The sequence below is a fragment of the Carcharhinus amblyrhynchos genome, chromosome 17 (genome assembly GCF_965287045.1).
Source record: "Carcharhinus amblyrhynchos chromosome 17, sCarAmb.v2.hapA, whole genome shotgun sequence".
NCBI classification, from domain to species: domain Eukaryota; kingdom Metazoa; phylum Chordata; class Chondrichthyes; order Carcharhiniformes; family Carcharhinidae; genus Carcharhinus; species Carcharhinus amblyrhynchos.
Window position 1 is genome coordinate 44,178,166 of NC_137340.1, and position 22,089 is coordinate 44,200,254.

Here is a 22,089-nt window from a genome sequence, read left to right on the forward strand (position 1 = left end):
CTGCCTCCTTACCTGGTCTGGCGTATGGGCAGCATGATGGTACAGTGGTTAGCACGATGGTACAGTGGTTAGCACTGCTGCCTCACAGCGTCAGGGACCTAGGTTCAGTTCTGGCCTTGACTGAGAGATGAAGTTGAAGTTTATTTGTTAGTCACAAGTAAGGCTTACATTAACACTGCAATGAAGTTACTGTGAAATTCCCCTAGTTGCCATGGTCTGGCACCTTTTCGGGCCAATGCACCTGACCAGCACATCTTTCAGACTGTGGGAGGAAACTGGAGCACTGGGAGGAAACCCACCCAGACACAGGGAGAACATGCAAACTCCAACACAGACAGTGACCCAAGCCGGGAATCAAACCCGGGTCCCCAGCACTGTCAAGCAGCAGTGCTAACCACTGCGCTAACATGCTGCCCAGGTGTGACTGTCTGTGTGGAGTCTCCACGTGGGTTTCCTCCGGGTGCTCCAGTTTCCCCCCAAAATCCAAAGACATGCAGACATGCAGATTAGGTGGATTGGCCGTGCTAAATTGCCCCTTAGTGTTCCAGGGTATATAGGTTAGTGGGGTAAATATGTGGGGTTATGGGGTGCACCTGGGTAAGAGTCAGTGTGGAGCCAATGGGCAGAATGGCTTCATTTTGCACTGCTGGGATTATTATGATTTTACATGCAACTTCAGATCCACAATAATGTGGTTGACTTTTACCTGGTCTCTGAAATAGCCTAGTGAGACACTCAATTCAAGGGCAGTTAGGGATGGGCAATAAATGTTGGCCATGCCAGTGATGCCAACATCCTGTGAAAGGATAAAGAAAACTCTTACACGGGTATGAATGGTTATAGTTAGGAAAGAGTAAACTCACACTGATGCAGTGCACTTCAAAGGATGATACGTATGTTGGAGAGAATGTAGACAGCTTTCATATGCATTTGGCTTTGTTATATCTGTTCTCAGACTATTTGATGCTTGTATAGGGCATCAGAGAAAGGAAAGTGTACAATTCCATTCTCAGATGTTTCCCTTTAATCCAAAAGCTGGTCGCTTTAAGAGATAAGTGTTGAGCTAATTGATGATGGCTTCTTTTACATTTAATGCTGCCCTCATCCTAATACAGCATGGTGGCACAGTGGTTAGCGCTGCTGCCTCACAGCGCCAGGGACCCGAGTTCAATTCCGGCCTCGAGTTTGCACATTCTCCCCGTGCCTGCGTGGGTTTCCTCCGTGTGCTCTGGTTTCCCCCCACAGCCCAAAGATATGCAGGTTAGGTAAATCAGCCATTCTAAAATTGCCCCTGAGTATCCAAAGATGTGTAGGTCAGGGGAATTTGTGGAGTAAATTCTTGGGGTTACGGGGTTAGGATCTGCAGACTTGATGGACTGAATGGCCTGCTTCTGCACTATAGGGGGTTCTATGATATGCCATATTCCCCTTCTGACACTGACGTTTTCAAACAAAATGCCCTGTCTAAGTGCACTGATAACATCAGAGATGTATTTCTGTGTGACTGAGCTTCAGTGTTACAGTACAAAACCAAGCTAACACTGTCATGAATGATTCATGAGGGAGTGACATTCATCTCTTGATGAATACAAGATTCACCAGGAGAAATTATTGTCCTTTCAAAAAGTAAATATTTGATGCAATTATTATTCACTTTCCTGAAAAATGAAGTGAATAACTGAAGTGTGTGGGCTGGATCAGGAGTTATGCATAAAACATTAAAACCCTGGATTGCATTGATTGGTCAGCGAGCTCACTGTGTGAGCTTTGCTAATTGTCCCATTCTCCTTCATTAGGATAAGGACAATTTCAGAAGCAGCTACAAAGAAACAGAGGCATTGAGGGCATGTTTCTCATCTTTGATCCCCTCACTGACTCTGTCTAGACTCCCTGCTGCCTCAGAAAAGAAGACAGCATTCAGGCAGCACGATGGCACAGGGACCTGGTTCAGTTCCCGGCTTGGATCATTGTCTGTGTGGAGCTTGCATGTTCTCCCTGCGTCTGTATGGGTTTCCTCCAGGTGCTCCGGTTTCCTCCCACAGTCCGAAGATATGTGGGTTAGGTGGATTGGCCATGCTAAATTGCCCTTAGTGTCAGGGGGATTAGCAAGACTTAATACATGGAGTTATGTGGATAGGGCCTGGGTGGGATTGTGGTCGGTGCAGACTTGATGGGCCGGATGGCCTACTTCTGCACTGTACAATTCTATGATTCTACAATCAAGGACCTCACACACCCCAGACATACTTTCTTCCATCTTCTTCTATTGCAAAAAAGATACAAAAGTCTGAAGACACACACCAATCAACTCAAGAACAGCTTCTTCCCTGCTGCCATCTGACTTTTGAATGGATCTACCTTGCACTAAATTTATCTTTCTCTACACCCTACTGTAACACTACATTCTACACTCTCTCTTTTCCTTCTCTATGAACGGTATGCTTTGTCTGTATAGCACGCAAGGAACAATAACTTTCACTGTATACTAATACATGTGACAATAATAAATCAAATCAAATAAAAAAAACAGCGTGTGTGTGGAAGGGGTGTGGAATGTTTGTAGAGGAGACTGCAACACGAACTGGGGTCCAGACCCGATCAAGACATAGAGTGCAGAGGCTTGAGATTTCACAGGCTTTGGCAGGGAAATCCAACGCCTCAAAGTGAAGGGATAGACCTTGGTGGGGCTGTGTGTAATTGGGGGGGTGAAGAATGAGGGGTAATGATGGAGGTTAATGCTTCTGGGAGAGAGACCATTGCGGATCACAAAGGCCGGGACTATGCGATCATGAGGACTTGCCGAGGTATGTACTCTGGGACCAGCAGATAGGTGGAAAGCAGGATGAACAGCTGTTATGAAATAAAATAAAGTTCATTTTGCCCCTGAGATGGACAGGGAGTGACCATGTGAGGGGTGGGTACTTGGTAAGCTTCAGAGTCGGGGCTGGGGGTTCAACATGGAGGGTTGGGGGGAGTGGTGATTCTTGAAACTGCAATAGCTTGGACAGGGATTAAAATCAAGTAAAACTCACAGCTTATCTTGTTAGGTTACAGAATGATCACCTTTCTGCTGACTGACTCACTCAGTCGCAGTCTCACTCAAATCCCTCAAATTCACTTTACAGACTCCCAGGATCAGTCCCCCACAGGGTGTCTCAGACAAAAGGTATCCCTCAAAACATAGAAATATAGAAAATAGGAGCAGGAGGAGGCCATTCGAGTGTCCTCCACCATTCATTGTGATCATGGCTGATCATCCAATACAACAGCCCTCCTCCCACCCCTCCATATACTTTGATCCCCTTTATCCCAAATGCTAACTCCTTCTTGAAAACATACAATATTTGGGCCTTCCTACAATCTACTTCCTGTGGTAACGAATTCCACAGGCTCACCGCCCTCTGGATGAAAAAATTTCCCCTCATCGTGGAACAATCAAATTAAGGGAAAACCCCTTGAAACAGTTGGTCACCTTTATGAAAAGGCATTTACCCCTAGGATTCAGCAATTCTTGCCTCCCTTCAGTTGCTGGCTTTCCTGAGGCTCAGGATATCTCCCATCCAGCAATTAAAGTTGAAATGCTGGATAAACATGAGGCACGTAGCCTCACAATAGGTATTGAAATTGTCAACCTACTATCAGAGAGCTGGATGGTCATCTGACTTCAGTCATAATCAGGTTACAAATCAGCATTCAGATTTTTAATGCTTTAACCTCCCACCTGGCCCAAACTTGTTGGCTCATCATTATTTATTGGAATTAAAATTCCCCCGTTATATTCTGTGCCACCTACCTCACAGTACCAGGGATCCAGGTTCAATCCCAGTCTTGGGTCGCTGTCTATGTGAAGTTTGCACATTCTTCCTGTGTCTACGTGGGTTTCCTCCGGGTGCTCCGGTTTCCGCCCACAGTCTAAAAATGCGCGGGTTAGGTTGATTGGCTGGGTTAAATTGAACCTAGTGTCAGGAGGATTACTAGGGTAAATATGTGGGGATATGGGAATAGGGCCTGGGTGGGATTGTGGTTGGTGCAGACTCAATGGCCGAATGGCCTCCTTCTGCACTGGAAGGATTCCACAATTCTATGATTTTATGAACTTTATGAACAAGGCCAAGTTCCCCTGATGGATTAGTGTCGTATCCAATATCAGTCATGCCATTAAGATCAGACAGGCTCCAGAGTTTTTCTGTAGTCTGTGTTAGCTGATCACAGTTGATGCGGAGGTACTTCCATAATCACAACTGACCTTTAAAAGAACATATGGGTGTTGGGAAAGTCCCGATGCCCCAAAGACGTGAAGACAAAGAAATCCTGTTTGACTTCTAGTCAATTTCAAACTCAAAAGGTTTTTTCAGATATTTTTGCTTTTCAGATCTACCATATAGAGCCAGGCCTTGACCTACTTGTGTCGCAGTAGCCAAAGCCTGGGCTAGCTTTAGTCTACCAATATTAGACTGTTTCTCTGTATGCCAACTCTCTCTACTTCGTCCCTGTAAATATTTATTATACCTGTAATATAGCATTATTAACATACAAACTAACTACATAGTCATTCAAAGATGGCTGAGATTTTGGATATATTCGGTTTTCTTAAGTACAATGAAGGATATTTGAACTATACAAGGTTGCAACTGTGATTAGTGAGGACTGTTTGGCCATTGGGTTTTGTTTATCTATTCTAGTTGTCTATCTATTCACCTGCTTTCTTTTTTGTTAAAACAATTAAACTAAAGCAAACAAGTTGTAATAAGTCCTTGGAGGCTGAAGTCACTTTACCAAAATCCCTTTATTTACAAGTCTGACAACAGCTTACAGCGTGCTTTCAGTTAGCAGTCTACACTCGGAGACCCAGAGGAACTGGCACGCCCGGTTAAGTACAAAGCAAAAGGCTCCCTGATTGGCCCATCAATTTGCCCCTTAATCAGGGAGTTCATATTCTAACAGGCCCACCTCAATTGCCTGATTAAAGTCATTACACAAACTAAGGGAATAAAGAAGGGGAACCGCCTGAAGCAAAAAACAAAGCATAAAGGAAACTTTAAACATCAAAGCAATATGTGATTAAAGGGGTCAATAATGCATCCAAGTCCCTGAGTGCCCAGCAAGCCCGGAAGGCATTGACCATGTCCATGGACATCGCATGCTCCCTCTCCACTGACATCTAGCGTGAATATAGCCACAAAAGAGAGACAGATACCCTCTGTCACCCGCTGCCTGGATGGTCAGTATTTTGCCCATTCTTAATTACCCTAAACTGAATAATTGGCTAGGTCATTTCATGACACATTGGAGTCATGTGTTAGCCAGACAAGGGAAGGATGGCAGATTTCCTTCTCTGACAGGCAGTGAGTGAACAAGGTGGGAGTTTCCAGCAATGTGACTGAATTTTAAATTCCACCCAGCTGCCCTAGCGGAATTTGAACTGGTGTCCTCAGAGCGTGAGCGTGGGCTGCTGGGTGAACAGTTCAGTGACATTGGGCGGAATTTTACCAGCATACCTGCCCGAGGTTTGTATGATCCTGCCTGAGGCCAACGGAGAATGCTGTTCTTTGAGCCTCATCCGCACCTGGAATTGGGGCGGGCATGCTGGTAAAATTCTGACCTTTGTCTCTATGCCATCATCTCTCTCAGGAGCTCTATCGCCTCGCCCGCCACAGAATCAGAGTGGTCAAGGACCCAACAACAGAAATCCCCATTGACCTCGGGTGGGAATATCTGGCCTCATCTGAGTGAGGGCCTGGCAAAATCCCACCCAATAGCAACCTGACCGTGAAAACAACCCCAGGTGGAATGGATTCGGCTGGGTTCTATGATGGATCCACTCCACCTGGTAATGTTCTGATTGCAGATTTTAAAATGACACCCGATACGAGCCAAGCTTCCACTTTGCTGTGGTGAGGAGGTCTCAAATGAAGATTAGGGAAATGTGGAGATGGCCCCTCAACCTGAGCGTTCCAAGGCCCAGGTTATGCAGCAATATATTTCCAGCTCATCCCCTCCGTCAATCCAATGATGAGACACAAGAGAAAAGGCAGAAATTCAAATACTTTCCAAGAAACAAAATAAGGAAAGGCCAAGAATCACTGAGCAGGAAAAGCTTGTTCCATCCATCTGTAACCTACATAACATCTGCTCCTATTTAACATTTGTCTCTGCGCTGGCAAAAAGAAAAGACTTCACATTTACATAATGATTTGTCTCTCTGAAGGATATCTCAGAATTCTGCATATCCAATATCTGCACAGCGAGGATTTATAAACTTTATCTGTTAAAAGGCCAGGTAATGGGCTCAATTTTGTTTCCTATAGTACCCGTATCATGGGTATAAAATGGGTGCAATGAGGGCTAATTTTAGGGAAAACCTACCCTCCCACTCTCAGTCAAAGGACGCTCGAAAGTTTTCTGAGTCAATCTTGAATTAGGTCATTTTTCAGGGGCAGTGGGAATTGGCGATCTTTTACAAAAAGGATTGAGGTGTGGGCTGGCCTCTGACCTGTTAGGTGGAGGCATGCGCTGCCGACTCTTGGTCCCAATGGACAGGCGGCTTTCCTTTCTGAATGATGATGCTGGTTGAGGGTTGAATGTTGACCAGGACACCAGAGAGAATGTCCCTGTTCTATGGACTGGTTTTTCTTAACATCAGCTGATGGGGTCTGTTTAACAGGGTGGCTAAAAGCCTGCACCCCTAATCATGTAGCTTTACTTCAGAATTTCAATAAAGGGCAGATCTCTGGGTTGGAAGCCTGATGTCAGGTTCAAATAAGGATTATATCCTGTACCGTATGGAGAACATCTAGCCGGCAGTGATTGTACTTGAATAATAGAGGGAGGAATTGCCAACTAATTAAAGATGGCTGACAGGCTCTTGAAGCTGGAGAGTTATGAGAAGCCTTTCAGCACTAAAGGAGCTATAGCCTCTGGTTCATATAATTTCCATCTCCAGGTGGCCTCTCCCCAACTTTTTAAACTTTTAAACGTTTATACAGCAGCCTGTGCAAATCCCTCTGTAGGTCGGCCTAGGGTAAAAGCTGAAGCCGGACCAGCAGGGAGGGCCTGAAAGCTGGAGTACTGGCCCCTGTGCTCCACTGCCAGGAGGCTCCATCCAGACAATTAGCACAGTTGCCAACAATTTTGAGGGGGGCTTAATCTGTTTAATGACTTTAATCAGGCAATTGAAGTGGACCTGGTAGAACTCCCTGATTAAGGGCCAAATTGATGGGCCAATCAGGGAAACGCTTGTTCTGTGTCAGTTCCTCTGGCACTCCTACTGTAGGCTGCTGGCTGAAAGTTCTCTGTATGCTGTTGTCAGACTTGTAAATAAAGGTATTTTGCTGAAGGGACTTCCGCCTCGGGGTCTTATTACAATCTGGAAATTTTTAGTCCTCTGTAAATGGCCAGTTAAGGTCAATTAACTTCCCTCAATTGGTAAGTGCTGGGTGGCCCTTTTTTTCAGCATTCCACCTCCAGAAAAATGTTGTCAGGGCAGGAAACTGGCACATCATCTTTGTATCCAGCTGCCTTCACCACTGACCTCATTTGGTGTCAGATTAGGTGTTTCAATAGCTCATGTAACCATGGCGCAATGCACATTATTTCGAAGTCCCACCCTCTGGATCTGCTGGCCAGTCAGTCCCAGCAGCGCCAGGAGCTCATTAGTGGGCACTGCCGGAACTGCAATGAGGGGGCAGAAGGCGGCCTGATGGATCCCCGGAAACAGGGGGGGCAGGGGCGGTGGGGGAATCTTCAGGAGGGACGGTTTTGGCAGGATAGGGATGGTAGGATGGTTGGGGCAGTATGCTTAAACAGCAGGTGGATAGGAAGAAAGGAGCATTCTACCTTGGGGTGCAGAGGGAGGGTGGGTGGGGGCACTTCCCCGATCTGCAAAGAACAGCTCCTGAAGGTGGAACCCTTCCTTCCTAATTAAAAAAAAATCCAGGCTGGAACATCACGGCCTTTCACAGGGCAGGATTTTCCCATCCCGCCGCAGTGAATGGAGATTTGACTGGCCACCAAATTCTCTGATTTCGATGGAGTGGGAGCATGATGGTGAGATCATGCCCTCAGAATGTCCAGTGCCCACAGTAAACATTCTATGACATGGGTAGCATATTAAAGTGCTGAATCGCCTTGGCAACGAACCCGATTGACCCTTGATTATGGATGTAAATATGATGGGCGAGCTGTCAATTTGCCCCCTCTCCTCTTTATTATGGGGGTGAGCAGGAAGATGCTGGGGATGGGTGCAGGCCCTATTTTACGTGCCCTCCTGCTGAAAACATGCCTGGCATGTAGAACACAGCCTTGGCTCTTTAGGTTAGCCCACAGTGGAGAGAAATCAGCCCTCTTTCTGAATAATTCCATACTGACGTGCCAATTTCTTTGAGTGAGGAGCGGCAAGGTAAAAGGGAAGCCCTCAGTGGACCACTTTCTGTTAACAACAAGCAATCTGCGGAAAAGTCCTGCTCCCTCCTCAGAGGAAAGACCGATATTGTGGACGGCTTTGGCAGTGTGGACCTGAACAAACATCTTGTGTGTTCCGGGCACTTGGGAACTTAGATTCAGTTCAGTTCAATTCAGTGTACTGCAGGGAGTTCCTAATGCTGGCCACTCATAGATACAAGTGAATGAACACTTAATTGGATGTGTGATTTATCCTGAGTGTTGTATGTCTTTTTAAAGAGGCATGACTTTCTTGCTCTGCTGGGAGAATATCAGCAAACTAAAAACAGACAATGTGAAGGGTATGAGAAACATTACACAGAATTACACGGTGCTTAATGCACAGGAATGGCCTGACCAGGCCCCCTGTCAGCTTTTCTGCTTCACTCGACCCTCATCCCATTCATCCTCATCAAAGGGAAGGTGATGGCCCTGTGGTATTGTCACTAGACTCAGAATCCAGAAACTCAGCTAACATTCTGGGGACCCAAATTTGAATCCCACCACAGCAGATGGTGGAATGTGAACTTAATAAAATACATTTGGAATTAAGAATCTACTGATGATCATGAAACCATTGTTGGAAAAACCTCATCTGGTTCACTAATATCCTTTAGGGAAGGAAATCTGATGTCCTTACCTGGTCTGACCTACATGTGACTCCAGAGCCACAGCAATGTGGTTGACTCTCAACTACCCTCCAAGGGCAATTAGGAATGAGCAATAAATGTTGGCCAGCCAGCAATGTCCATGCCCCATGAATGAATTCAAAAACATTTATTCAGCATAATTTATGATCTGACTGCAGTTGTACAGGAATAGAAGCAAAATACTGTGGATGCTGAAATCTGAATCTGAAACATAAACAGAAAATGCTGGAAAATCTCAGAAGGTCTGACAACATGACAAAGGTCAGCCAGACTCAAAATGTTGCCTCTGTTCTCTCTCCACAGATGCTGTCAGACCTGCTGAGATTTTCCAGCATTTTCTATTTTTGTTGCAGTTAGAAGTCTCACAACATCAGGTTAAAGTCCAACAGGTTTATTTGGTAGCAATATCCACTAGCTTTTGGAGCGCTGCTCCTTCATCAGGTATCGTCGCAGTTATATAGGAGCCTTGGTGAGACCACACCTGGACTATTGCATGTAGTTTTTGTCTCCCTACCTAAGAAAGGATAAACTTGCCAGAGCGGGAGTGCAGTAGAGGTTCACTGGACTGATACCGAGGTTGGCAGACTGTCTTATGAGGAGCAATTGGTTTGACTGAGCTTCACTAGACTTAAGAATGAGATCTGATTAAAACATATAAAATTCAAAATATAATTTCCTTCAATCATTCCATGGTAACGCTGCTGCCTGACAGCAGCAGGGACCCATGTTCAATTCCGGCCTTGGATCACCGTGTGGAGTCTGCACATTGTCCCCATGTCTGCATGGGTGTCCATCAGGTGCTTTGGTTTCCTTCCGCAGTCCAAAAGACGTGCTGGTTTAGCATTAGCCATGCTAAATTCTCCCACAGTGTACCTGACCAAGTGCCAGAGAGTGGCGATTAGGGGATTTTCACAGTAACTTCATTGCTATGTTAATGTAAGCCTACTTGTAATGAATAAATAAACCTGTTAATTTTATCTGCTTTCTCACCACTCTGTAGGTTAACAGCCTTCTTCTGAATTCTCCACTCGATGCCTTGCTGGCTGTCTTGGTATTGTTTGCTCTCCCTCACATGTAGAAACCTCTGTCGATTCGACCAGACGCTTCCATAATTTTAGAGACCTCTGCTGGGCTTTGAATAGGATTGCAAATGGGAAAGATCATTTATTTTTGAGGAGAACATCTAGTCTTCCCTAACAGAAACTGGCCTCAGCTTTTGAGTACCGCCCTAGACTGAGATGAGATTACTTTCTGTGGCTTCAGAGTTGGTGCTGCCATCGGGTCTGTAACCATGGGAACCACAAAGTGTAAACAACCATTTTACCTGAGCGAAGACATAGTCATCTTGGACCACCAAGGAATTGTGGTCTATATGCCCTGGAAAAGGCTTGCTGCTCGCTGCTTCTGAACAATTCTGAATTCTACAAGTGATATATTCAGCATCTGTAAAGAAAAGAAAAAGTGGGAAATATTTATTGAAGAACGAGCCCCTCTGGAACGATTGATGTTTCCACTTAACTACCCACACCAAACAGCCTGGTATCACCCTGCTCTCATTCTTTCCACTCAAATGCTACAGGGTTTGAATAAGTATAAAAGACTCAAAATGGTATATGCAAATCAACGGAAACATATAACTGACGGACCTCAAAAAGCACTGATAATCTCCACTTAACCTACATTCATGGTGGTACAGTGGTTAGCACTGCTGCCTCACAGTGTCAGGGACCCAGGTTCAATTCCCAGCTTGGGTCACTGTCTGTGTGCAGATTGCATGTTCTCCCCATGTCTGCGTGGGCTTCCTCTGGGTGCTTCGGTTCCTTCCCACACTCCAGAGGTGTGTAGGTTAGGTGGACTGGCCATGCTAAATTGCCCGTTAGTGTCAGGGGGACTAGCTAGGGTAAATGCATGGGGTCATGGGGATAGGGCCTGGGTGGGATTATAGTCGGTGCAGATTTGATGTGCCGAATGGCCCCCCTACTGCATTGTGGGGATTGTACGATTCTATGATTGCACATGATTTAGACGTGATCATTGACCATATGCATCATGTTGATGTGAGGAGCTTTCAAAGCAAAGAGAATATTGAGTCAAATCTGCAGGGCACAGCGTTCCAGATCAGGACACGCTGCAACGATTTCGTGCAGACTGTTGATGAAGCACCACAGAGGAAACGAGGAGAGGGATTGCAGGCATGAAGTGATAGGCGATGAAGAAAGCCTCTTGTGATTCCATTTAACTGGAGAAAGAACTGAAATTTGCTGGAAAGTTATGGATGATCTTGGGCAATAATGACAGGACCCTAGGCCATGTAAGCATATACCACACCAGTAAAATCGACCCTCTGTGGTCAGACCTGGCGAATTCACACACGTTTATAGTGCAAAAATCAATGGACTAACGAGACATCGACGTGTTGTTTCAATATTGTATGAAAACGATGGATCATTTGGTCATTCATCACTGACATTTTCTGTTATTTTCAGAGTGCAGTTAACTTTCTCATTAATTCACGCCAGTACAATAGCTCCTGAAGTCATACAAATTCATAGAATAGGATCCTACAATGCAGAAGGAGGCCATTTAACCCATCGAGTCTGCACCGAACACAATCCCCCCCAGGATCCTATCCCCATAATCCCATGCATTTACTCTCCTAGTTGCGCTGACACTAAGGGGCAGTTTAATCCACCTAACTCGCACATCTTTGGACTGTGGGAGGAAACCGGGGCACCTGGAGGAAACCCACGCAGACACAGGGAGAATGTGCTAACTCCACAGAGTGACCTAAGCCAGGAATCGAACCTGGGTCCCTGGTGCTGTGAGGCAGCGGTGCTAACCACAGTGCTGCCGCTAGATTGACTTATTTACTTTTATTTGCGAAGAATTTAATTGTGGAAATTGCAACAGAGCAACAAACATTAATACCTATATCTAAACTGGAGTTAGTTCGAATTGTGGGAGGCTTCACGAAACCCAAGTTTGGATTTGGTTGCAGTTTGAGTGAGGCGACTGGTGAGTCAGTCTGCTTTCCTATTTCTCAAGTGTAAAGTCAAGCTGCCTTGAGCCCCACAAATGACTGCCTTTATTTGACTAGGGTGATTAGATAAACCTGCGTCAGTGCAAACTAGAAGGAGTTACTGAATCCTCACATTGATTATGCACCTCTGGGCCAGCTAAGCAGATGAAGGATGTTAATTGGCATTCCTTGCCGAGCAGATGAAACGGTGGAGTTGGTGCTTTAGGACAGGAAATAATTCAGATGCAGGTAATTTTAGAACTGATATGTGCATAATTGAGCACCAAACAGCGCAGTGGAACAATGGTTAGCACTGCTGTCTCACAACACCAGGGACCCGGTTTCAATTCCAGCCTCGGGTGACTATGTAACGATTGCACATTCTTCCCGTGTCTGTGTGGGTTTCGAACGAGTGCTCCGGTTTCCTCTCACACTCCAAAAACATGGATTGGCCATTTTAAATTCTCCCTTAGTGTGAGGGAGACTAAGAGGATAAATAAAAAGTTTCTAAAAAGTTTATTTGTTAGTGTTACAAGTAGGCTTACATTAACACTGCAATGAGTTTACTGTGAAAATCTCCTTGCTTTGAATAAATGGATGTAAAAGGTCCCATTTCACTGGGGCCTCAGTTTAACTTCTCAGCCAAAGGACTACACCTCTCATAGTACAGCACTTTCTCAGTACTACTCTGGAGTATCAATACAGCATCTGTACTCAAACTCCGATGTAGGACTTAAACTCACAAACTTCTGACTCAGGGGTGAGGAAGTTATCAACATGTTGGCTATGTCAACTCCCTCACTGGAACTCTACCACCCTGCCCGCCACGGGATCGGAGCGGGTGAGGGGCAGGCAACAGAAATGCCCGTTAACCTTGGGCGTGAATTCGCGGTCTCGCCCAAGCGAGGTTGTAAAATCCTGCCCCTGGTTTCTGAGGAACTACCTGCACTCAACTAGATTGGAGAGGTTGGGACTGTTCTCCTTGCAGAGAAGGCAGCTAAGAGGAGGTTGATAGAGATGTTCAAAATCATGAGGGGGCTGGACAGAGTAGATAGGGAGAAACTGTTCCCGCTTGTAAAAGGATCAAGAATGAGAGGGCACAGATTGAAAGTGATTGGTAAAAGAAGAAAATGTGGTGTGAGAAAATACTTTTCCACACAGCGAGTGGTTGGGCTCTGGAATGCACTGTCTGGAAGTGTGGTGGAGGCAGATTCAACCAAAGCATCCAAGAGGGCATTAGATGATTACATGAATAGAAACAATTTACTGGGGTATGAAGAAAAGGCAGTGGAATGGCATTAAGTTATGATGCTTGTTTAGTGAGCTGGTGCAGACAGGATGGACCAACTGGTCTCCTTCTGCCCTGTGAAAATGTTAGCTTAGTTTGTCTATTTATTAGTCACAAGTAAGGCTTACATTAACACTGCAATGAAGTTACTGTGAAACTCCCCTAATCGCCAGCGCCTGTTTGGGTCAATGCACCTAACCAGCACATCTTTCAGCCTGTGGGAGGAAACCGGAGCACCCGGAGAAAACACACGCAGACACGGGGAGAACACGCAAACTCCACACAGACAGTGACCCAAGCCAGGAATTGAACCCGGGTCCCTGGCACTGTGAAGCAGAGTGCTTGCCACTGTGCCACCCAAATTCGTGCCAATCTGGTGAACTGCATTGCTGGTGGACAATAAAAATTAACTTGAGTAACTTTTCTGTGGGGAAGGATGAATAAGGTTTTATTTCCTAATCCTTAGTCAGAGACTGGTGGTGGACCTGTATATGTATGGAAGTTAATCTGGTTTGACTGGAAGACTCCCCATAGTTGAGCAAGCAGCAATTGAACAGAGCTAAGGTATCAAAGGGTTTCGGATAACTAATGAATGTGGAACTCGCGACTGCAGTAGTCGTTGAAGTGACCAGTATAGATATATTTAAGGGGAAGCAGGATAAATCCTGGGTGGGGTGGGGGTGAGCATGGGTAAGGAACAGAAGGCTATGTTGTTATTTCATGAAGAAATAATGGAGGACGCTGATGAGGTGCATAAACATTGATTAGATGGGCTGAATGGCCTTATTCTCAGCTGTACTCCATCTCAGTACAATTTAACACCTGCAGGAGAGGAGATGTAAACAATAAAAAATCAGAAGGGAGATAAGACAGAAATAAAACACATAAGAGTTATGACAAAGCCCATATTTAACCAGGTGCGTCTACGCTCTTGACACATCTAGCCGAAGTATTTTAACTCAATGACAAGAAGCTCTGGAATCATTTCTCAATGCTTTGTGAAGAGGGTAGAGCAAAATTGTATGATATCTATTTAAACTGACAACTCCTATCATTCAAAGAGGGGGGGTGACATTTCTATGGTTCGAACATCACTGACACCGTACATATAAAAAAAATTGAGAACTACAAGGGTTGGCACTCCAAAATCGAAAGTGAAAATGGTGTGAATAGATGGCAGCAGCACAGATAAACTCATAAAGAGACAAGGAAAGTTTGGGCATAACCCTTTGTTGGCAGTGTCTGTACTGAAAACAGCTCTCTCTTTACCTGAGAAGGGAAATTAGACTCAGATTGTCCAGTTGTCTAAGGCTGACAGTTTAAAAAAGGATACAAATAAACAGCAAATAACGTATCTATCAGAAAATCAGCTTGAAATTATGTGAAGCATTAATAGCACAGTGGCATAGTGGTTACTACTGCTTCCTCACAGTGTCAGGGAGCCAGGTTCGATTCCGGTCTCTCTGTGTGGAGTTTGCACGTTTTTCCTGTGTCTACGTGAGTTTCCTCCAGGTACTCCAGTTTCCTCCCACAGTCCAAAGATGTGTAGGCTAGGTGGATTAACCATTTTAAATTGCCCCTTAGAGTCCCAAGATATCTAGGTTTGATGGATTAGCCATGGTAAATGTAAATCTGTGGGGTTACAGGGATGGGGGGAGGGCCTGGGTAAGATATCCTGTGAGAGAATTGGTGTGGATCCGATGGGCCAAATGGCCTCCATCTGCACTGTAGGGATTTTAAGATTCTTACTACCTGAGTGACATTACAAAAAGGTGAAAGCTAATTGTATCCTCGAGCAGTGAAAAGTCTACCCGACTACAGCGCTCCACAAGCATTTAATGTCTAGGTATAGCTGCCGTCTGGACACTTGTTCAAGAACAAAATTGGCCTAGGTACAGACTTCATGGGAAAACAAACGGAGCTCAAATACAGAATACCAAATACCGAAAGACAGTGTTATGCAAGGCAATCATTGCACCAATCCAACATCAGGTTCTCCTTTTGTATGGGTCAAGGACAAGTGGCAAATAATCTGTTGATCACGAAATCGCACTGAAAACTCAGAGAGATTAATCGTGCCCGGGAAACAAACTGAGCATCGCCGTTATACCTTTAGCAGCTGAGGCACTTTGCTTGCTATGTATCAGAACCAATCATGCACATTTATTCACAGTTTAATGAAAAAACTCACGTCCGTCTGAGTTCCTTGCTTCGATGTGCACAAGGTCTGGGTCCTTGTCCAAACTCATTACAGACCTAGGGGAGAAGGAATGAAAACAAGTGAAATAAATAAAGTTAGGACATTTTTGTCTAGTTATCTGACAACCCCATTTGTGCTCATCTCCCCATATCTCTCAATGCAGACTATCATTGGCCATTGCTTGCACACAGGAAAATCAATGCTTCTGGTTCTGGTGAAGGGAATAATTTATCATTATTTCTTAAGGCAATGACTATCTGACTGGGGCTTTTATCTTTATTCAGTTTTCTTCGATTCAGAAGTGATGTGAGGCAATATGCTGAAGGTAAGTGCGGTTACACTGTTGTTGCTCATTGAAAGACATTAATCTGTGTTTAAACTGTAATTAGAGCCACTGCGAGTCACATTAGGATCAAGCAATTATGAATGGAAACGAGTACAAATGTGGAGCTTCATACAGGTTCTTGTAAGTCAACTCAGGATCCTGCAAAGACGCTTGTCAGGAGAAGGGTCATCTCAAGGACTCAACACATTACTGGGAGCAGCAACACATGTGCTACTATCTAGAGTTGAAGTACTGCTCATCGAGATCATAGAATCCCTACAGGGAGGCCATTCAACCCATCAAGTCTGTACTGACCACAATCCCACCCAGGCCCTATTTCTGTATTCTCACGTTTTTTACCCTTCTAATCCCCCTGATACTAGGCCTGTTTCCATGCTGGAAACCTCTATGATTCTCAACTGCACTTGAGCAATTAGGGATGGGCAATAAATGCTGGCCAGCCAGCGGCACCTATGAATGAATACTAGGGTCAGTTTAGCGTCGCCAATCCATCTAACCGGCACATCTTTGGACTGTGGGAAGAAACCTGATCACCCGGAGGAAACCCCTGCAGACATGGGGAGAATGTGCAAACAGACAGTGACCCGAGGCCGGAATTGAACCTGGGACCCTGGCGCTGTGAGGCAGCAGTGCTAACCACTGTGCATCGTGCCGCCCAAGAGATAGATTCCCTCTGGAATGTGCACTGTGTTTGCCGAATCCCCTCCTCACGTCCTTTGCTGAGAAAGACAACACCACATGCATTTTTGAAATCCTCACAACTCCTTCACATGCTGGCTCTCTCTGCAGTATTAATAATGAGACAATGCTAGAATCCCCGTCGGGGAATACAGCTTGTAAGAAAATACCCTCAGGGTAAAAAAAAAGAGTTAAGGAAAACTGCATTCACCCAGAAATAGCAACAAATTATGCCTGGATGGCACACTTAATGTAAAATGAGCCAAACTGCTTAAGAACAGTGTCAATTAAAAACTTTTTTCACAAGTTTTAAAACTGAGCCAAATAGAAGGAGAAATCAGAAAGCAACAACTTGGTAGAACAAGAAGGGATTTTGGACCATCTCAAAAGAGCAGAAGGAAGTAGGAAGGTCGGGATGTTTAGTGAGGTTTTTTATTCATTCATAGGTGCCGCTGGCTGGCCAGCATTTATTGCCCATCCCTAATTGCTAAAGTGCAGTTGAGAATCATAAGAGGTTTACAGCATGGAACAGGTCCCTCGGCCCAACTTGTCCATGCCGCCCAATTTTTACCACTAAGCTACTCCCAATTGCGTGAATTTGGCCCATATCCCTCTACACCAGTCTTACCCATGTAACGGTCCAAATGCTTGTTAAAAGACAAAATTGTACCTGCCTCTACTACCACCTCTGGCAGATTGTTCCAGACACTCACCACTCTTTGTTTGAAAAAATTGCCCCTCTGAACTCTGTTGTATCTCTCCCTTCTCATTTTAAACTTATGGCCTCTGGTTTTAGACTCCCATACCTTTGGGAAAAGACTATCTGGCTGATCTGGATGGGCCAGCATGGTAGCAAAGTGGTTAGCACTACTGCTTCACAGCTCCAGGGACCTGGGTTTGATTCCCGGCTCGGGTCACTGTCTGTGTGGTGTTTGTGCATTCTTCTTGTGTCTGCTTGGGTTTCCTCCGGTTTCCTCCCACAGTCCAAAGATGTGCAGGTTAGGTTGATTGGTCATGTTAAGAAATTGCCCCTTAGTGTACTAGGATGCTTAGGTTAGAGGGATTAGCGGGTAAAATATGTACGAACTTGGAGGTAGGGCCTGGGTGGGATTGTGGTCAGTGCAGACTCGATGGGCCGAAGGGACTCTTTCTGCACTGTAGGGTTCTATGATTCTATGCCCCTCATTATTTTATAGACCTCTAAAAGATCACCCCTAAGTCTCCTATACTCCAGGGGAAAAAGTCCCAGTCTAGCATCTCCTTATAACACAAAACATCAAGTCCTGGTAGCATCCTGGTAAATCTTTTCTGCACTCTTTTGAGTTTAATAGTATTCTTTCTATAATAGGGTGATCAGAACTGTACATAGTATTCCAAGTGTGGCCTTACCAATGCCCTGTACAACTTCAACAAGACATCTCATAGATTATCATAGAATCATAGAAATCCTACAGGACAGAAAGAGGCCATTCGGCCCATTGAGTTTGCACCGATCACAATCACACCCAGGCCCTATCCCCATATCCCGACATATTTTCCTCACTAATCCCTCTAACCTCCGCATCTCAGGACACTAAGGGCAATTTTAGCATGGCCGTTCAACCTAATCCGTACATCTTTGGACTGTGGGAGGAAACCTGAGCACCCGGAGAAAACCCACACAGGAGAATGGGCAAACTCCACACAGACAGTGACCCAAGCCGGGAATCAAACCCAAGCCCCAGGAGCTGTGAAGCAGCAGTGCTAACCACTTGCTACCATGCCACCCAACTCCTGTATCAACTCCTGTATCCAATATTCTGACCCAATGAAACCAAGCATGTCAAATCCCTTCTTCACCACTCTGTCCACCTGTGACTCCACTTTCAAGACCTATGAACCTGTACTCCTAGATCTCTTTGTTCTATAACTCTCCCCAACATTCTACCATTAATTGAGTAAGTCCTGCCCTGGTTCAATCTACCAAAATGCATTATCTCATATTTATTGAAATTAAATTCCATCTGTCATTCATCAGCCCATTGGTCCGATTGATCAAGATCCCATTGCAATTCTAGATAGCCTTCTTCACTGTCCATTATGTCGCCAATCTTGGTGCCATATGCAAACTTACAAACCGTGCCTCCTAAATCCTTATCCAAATTATTAATATAAATGACAAATAAGAGCATTGAGCCCTGAGGCACACCACTGGTCATAGGCCTCCAGTTTGAAAAACAACCCTCGAGAACACCCTGGATTCTGTCATCAAGCTAATTTTGTAACTATTTGGCTACCTCACCCTGGGTTTTGTGAGATTTAACCTTATGCAATAGTCTACCATTTGTCAAGGGGCTTGCTAAAGTCCATTTAAATAACATGGACTGCACTACTCTCATCTACCATCTTGGTTACCCTTTCAAAAACCTCAATCAAACTTGTGAGACATGATTTTTCACTCACAAAGCCATGTGACTGTCCCTAATCAGTTCTTGTCTCTCTAAATGCCTGTAAATCCTTTCTCTCAGAGTAGGGCAGCGCAGTGGTTAGCACTGCTGCCTCACAGCAGCAGGATCCCAGCTTCAATTTTGGCCTCGAGTCACTGCCTGTGTGGAGTTTGGATTTTCTCCCTGTGTCTGCATGGGTTTCTTCTGGGTGGACCGATTTCCTTCCATAGTCCAAAGATGTGAGGGTTAGGTTGATTGGCCATGCTAAATTGATCCTAGTGTTAGGGGGTTTAGCAGGGTAAATGCATGGGGTTACTGGAAAAGGGCCTGTGTGGGATTGTGGTTGGTATAGACTTGATGTGCCAAATGGCCTCCTTTGTACTGCAGGGATTCCGTGAGGTTCTAAGAGGTTCCACCTTCTAACAACTTAGCTACTGTAGAGGTTAGGCTCACCGGCCTGTAGATCCTAGGCTTTTCCCTACAGCCCTTCTTAAACAAAGGCACAACATTTGCTACCCTCTAATTTTCAGGCACCTCACCTATGGCTGTCGATGATTCAAATATCTTGGCTGGGGGACCTGCAATTTCCTCCCTAACCTCCCACAATGGCCTGGGATACACTTCATCAGGTCCGAGGATTTATCTGCCTTGACGCACTTTAAGGCTTTCAGCACCTCCTTCTCTGTAACATGTACACTCAAGATATCACTATTTATTTTCCCAAGTTCCCCAACATCCATGCTTTCCTTCAAACACTTTGTAGATTTGAAGATGAGAGACCAGCTAAGCGAGCTCTGGAATAGTCAAGCCCAGAAGTGCCAAAGGCACCTCTGGATTTCAGCAACAGAGTGGAGGAAAGGTCAAAATTGACCAATTTTGCAGTGGTGGATATAGGCAGTTATGGTGATGGTGCAAATATAAGACTGGAAATTCATCTTAGGATCAAACCAAACATCAAGGTTGCAGAGGGTGCTTTATTAAGTTTAAGACAGTTATTAAGCATCAAAACAATGAGAATGAGTGGGGTCCATGACGGAGACCAAAGTCAATGGCTTCAGGCTTTTCAATATTTAATTGGAGACAATGGATGGGATTTGCCAGCCGTGCATGTCCCAGGACTGGAAATTCCCACCCAAACTTTAAATGGTCCATTAAATTTTCTGTCTTGCCCGCTATGATTCCCGTGGGGGGGAGAGATGGGAGATTTTTGGCCAATATCCGCTCATCTGATATTGGGTGTCAGACAAGCAGTGGAACAAACAAGAGCAAGCTGAGGAGCTCAAGACTGGTGAGTTAGCGCTGAATGTCATCAGTATACATGTGAAACTCCAGGTGGAATTACTGAGGCATTGTATTTAGATGAGAAATAGGAGGAAGCCAAGCACAGGCCCTCATGGAAGTCCAGTAGTAATAGAGTGAAAGTGGCTAACTGGAGAAGACATAGCAGCTCACTCCCTGGCTATGATTAGAAAGCAAAAAGTGGAACCAAACTAAAAGAGTTCCAGCCACCTAGACAAAGGACGAGAGGCAGCAGGGGAAGGTGGTGCGGTCAGTGTGTCGAAAGTTGTAGAAAGGTTGAGGAGGATGAAAAGGAGTAGTTTATCAGGGTCACAGTTACAAGGAATGTTAACATTGCAGCTATTTCTTCAACAATCATAGAATCCATATGGTGTAGAAGGAGGCCATTTGGCCCATCAAGACTGCACCAACTTTGATGGAGTTTCTTACCCTGACCCTCTCCCTCACTCTGTCCTGGTAACCTCACACATTTACCATGGCTAATCTATCTAACCTACATATCTTGAGACACTAAGGGGCAATTCCTTTCACCATGGCCAATCCACCTAACCTGCTCATAGAATCCCTACAGTGCAGAAGGAGGTCATTCGGCCCATCAAGCCTGCACCAACAACAATCATGCCAAGGTCCTTTCTCGTAACCCTATGTATTTACCCTGCTATTCCCGCTGACACTAAGGTGAAATTTGCCATATCCAATCAACTTAACCCACACAACTTTGGATTGTGGGAGGAAACTGGAGCAACCGGAGAAAACCCATGCAGACATGGGGAAAAATGTAATCTCTACACAGACAGTGACCCAAGACTGGAATTGAACGCGAATCCATCACGCTGTGAGGCAGCATTGTTAACTACTGTGCCACCATGCTGCCCCTTATGCAATGAAGGAACAGACTTGAGATTCCCTCCCTTCAGGGTAAGTGCAGTGATCACCACTGAATCATAGAATGCCTACAGTACAGAAAGAGACCATTCGACCCATCGAGTCTGTACCGATCACAATCCCATTCAGGCTCTATTCCCGTAAAACCCACACATTTACTCTGCTAATCCCCCTGACACTAGGGTCAATTTAGCATAGCCAATCAACCTAATCTGCACATCTTTGGACAGTGGGAGGAAACCAGAGCAGTCGGGGGAAACCCACGCAGATACGGGGAGAAAGTGCAAACTTCACACAGACAGTGACCCGAGGCCGGAATTGAACCGGTGACTCCAGCGCTGTGAGGCAACAGTGCTAACCACCATACGATCGAGTAGTTGAGCTGTCTGTCATTCTATACTCAGTGGTAATATCACTTGAGGTTGAATGCAAGGACATTAAATCAGGATACTTCACTCCTTGGTCTGATCTAGTTTGAGAGAAATTAACAGTTCCATTTTGCAATGATTTAAAATACTGATTTTTTTAACAAGCCTCAGGCAGGATGAACACAAGTCACTGAATTTGGACCAGGGCTAATTATCTAGGCTTGTTACTATGTTTATGTTATTATGTTTATATTATTATTTATTTATTATTATGTTACTATGCTTGTTACTATCAGCGACAGATCAGCCATGATCTTATTGAATGGCGGGGCAGGCTCGAAGGGCTGGATGGCCTACTCCTGCTCCTATTTCTTATGTTCTTATGTTTTTTACTTCAATCAGAACATTTGATTTTGCCAGGAGTTGCAGGCTTCACTGAAATATTTTCCTTCTCTACGAGCAATACCGTACTACTTATTACTTCTCTCTTG

The 22,089-nt window shown here is 45.0% G+C and overlaps 1 protein-coding gene across 1 annotated transcript in view; it reads right to left on the reverse strand.

Moving 5' to 3' along the window:
- Nucleotides 1-22,089, reverse strand: part of LOC145354481 (VPS10 domain-containing receptor SorCS3-like) — a 1,074,210-nt gene that overhangs the window by 209,862 nt on the left and 842,259 nt on the right. Inside the window, exons 6-7 of the mRNA XM_080205878.1 lie at nt 15,588-15,652; nt 10,414-10,532 (exon numbers count right to left, since the gene is read on the reverse strand). Of these exons, the coding sequence (XP_080062004.1) occupies nt 10,414-10,532; nt 15,588-15,652 (184 nt within the window). The remainder of the gene's footprint in view (nt 1-10,413; nt 10,533-15,587; nt 15,653-22,089) is intronic.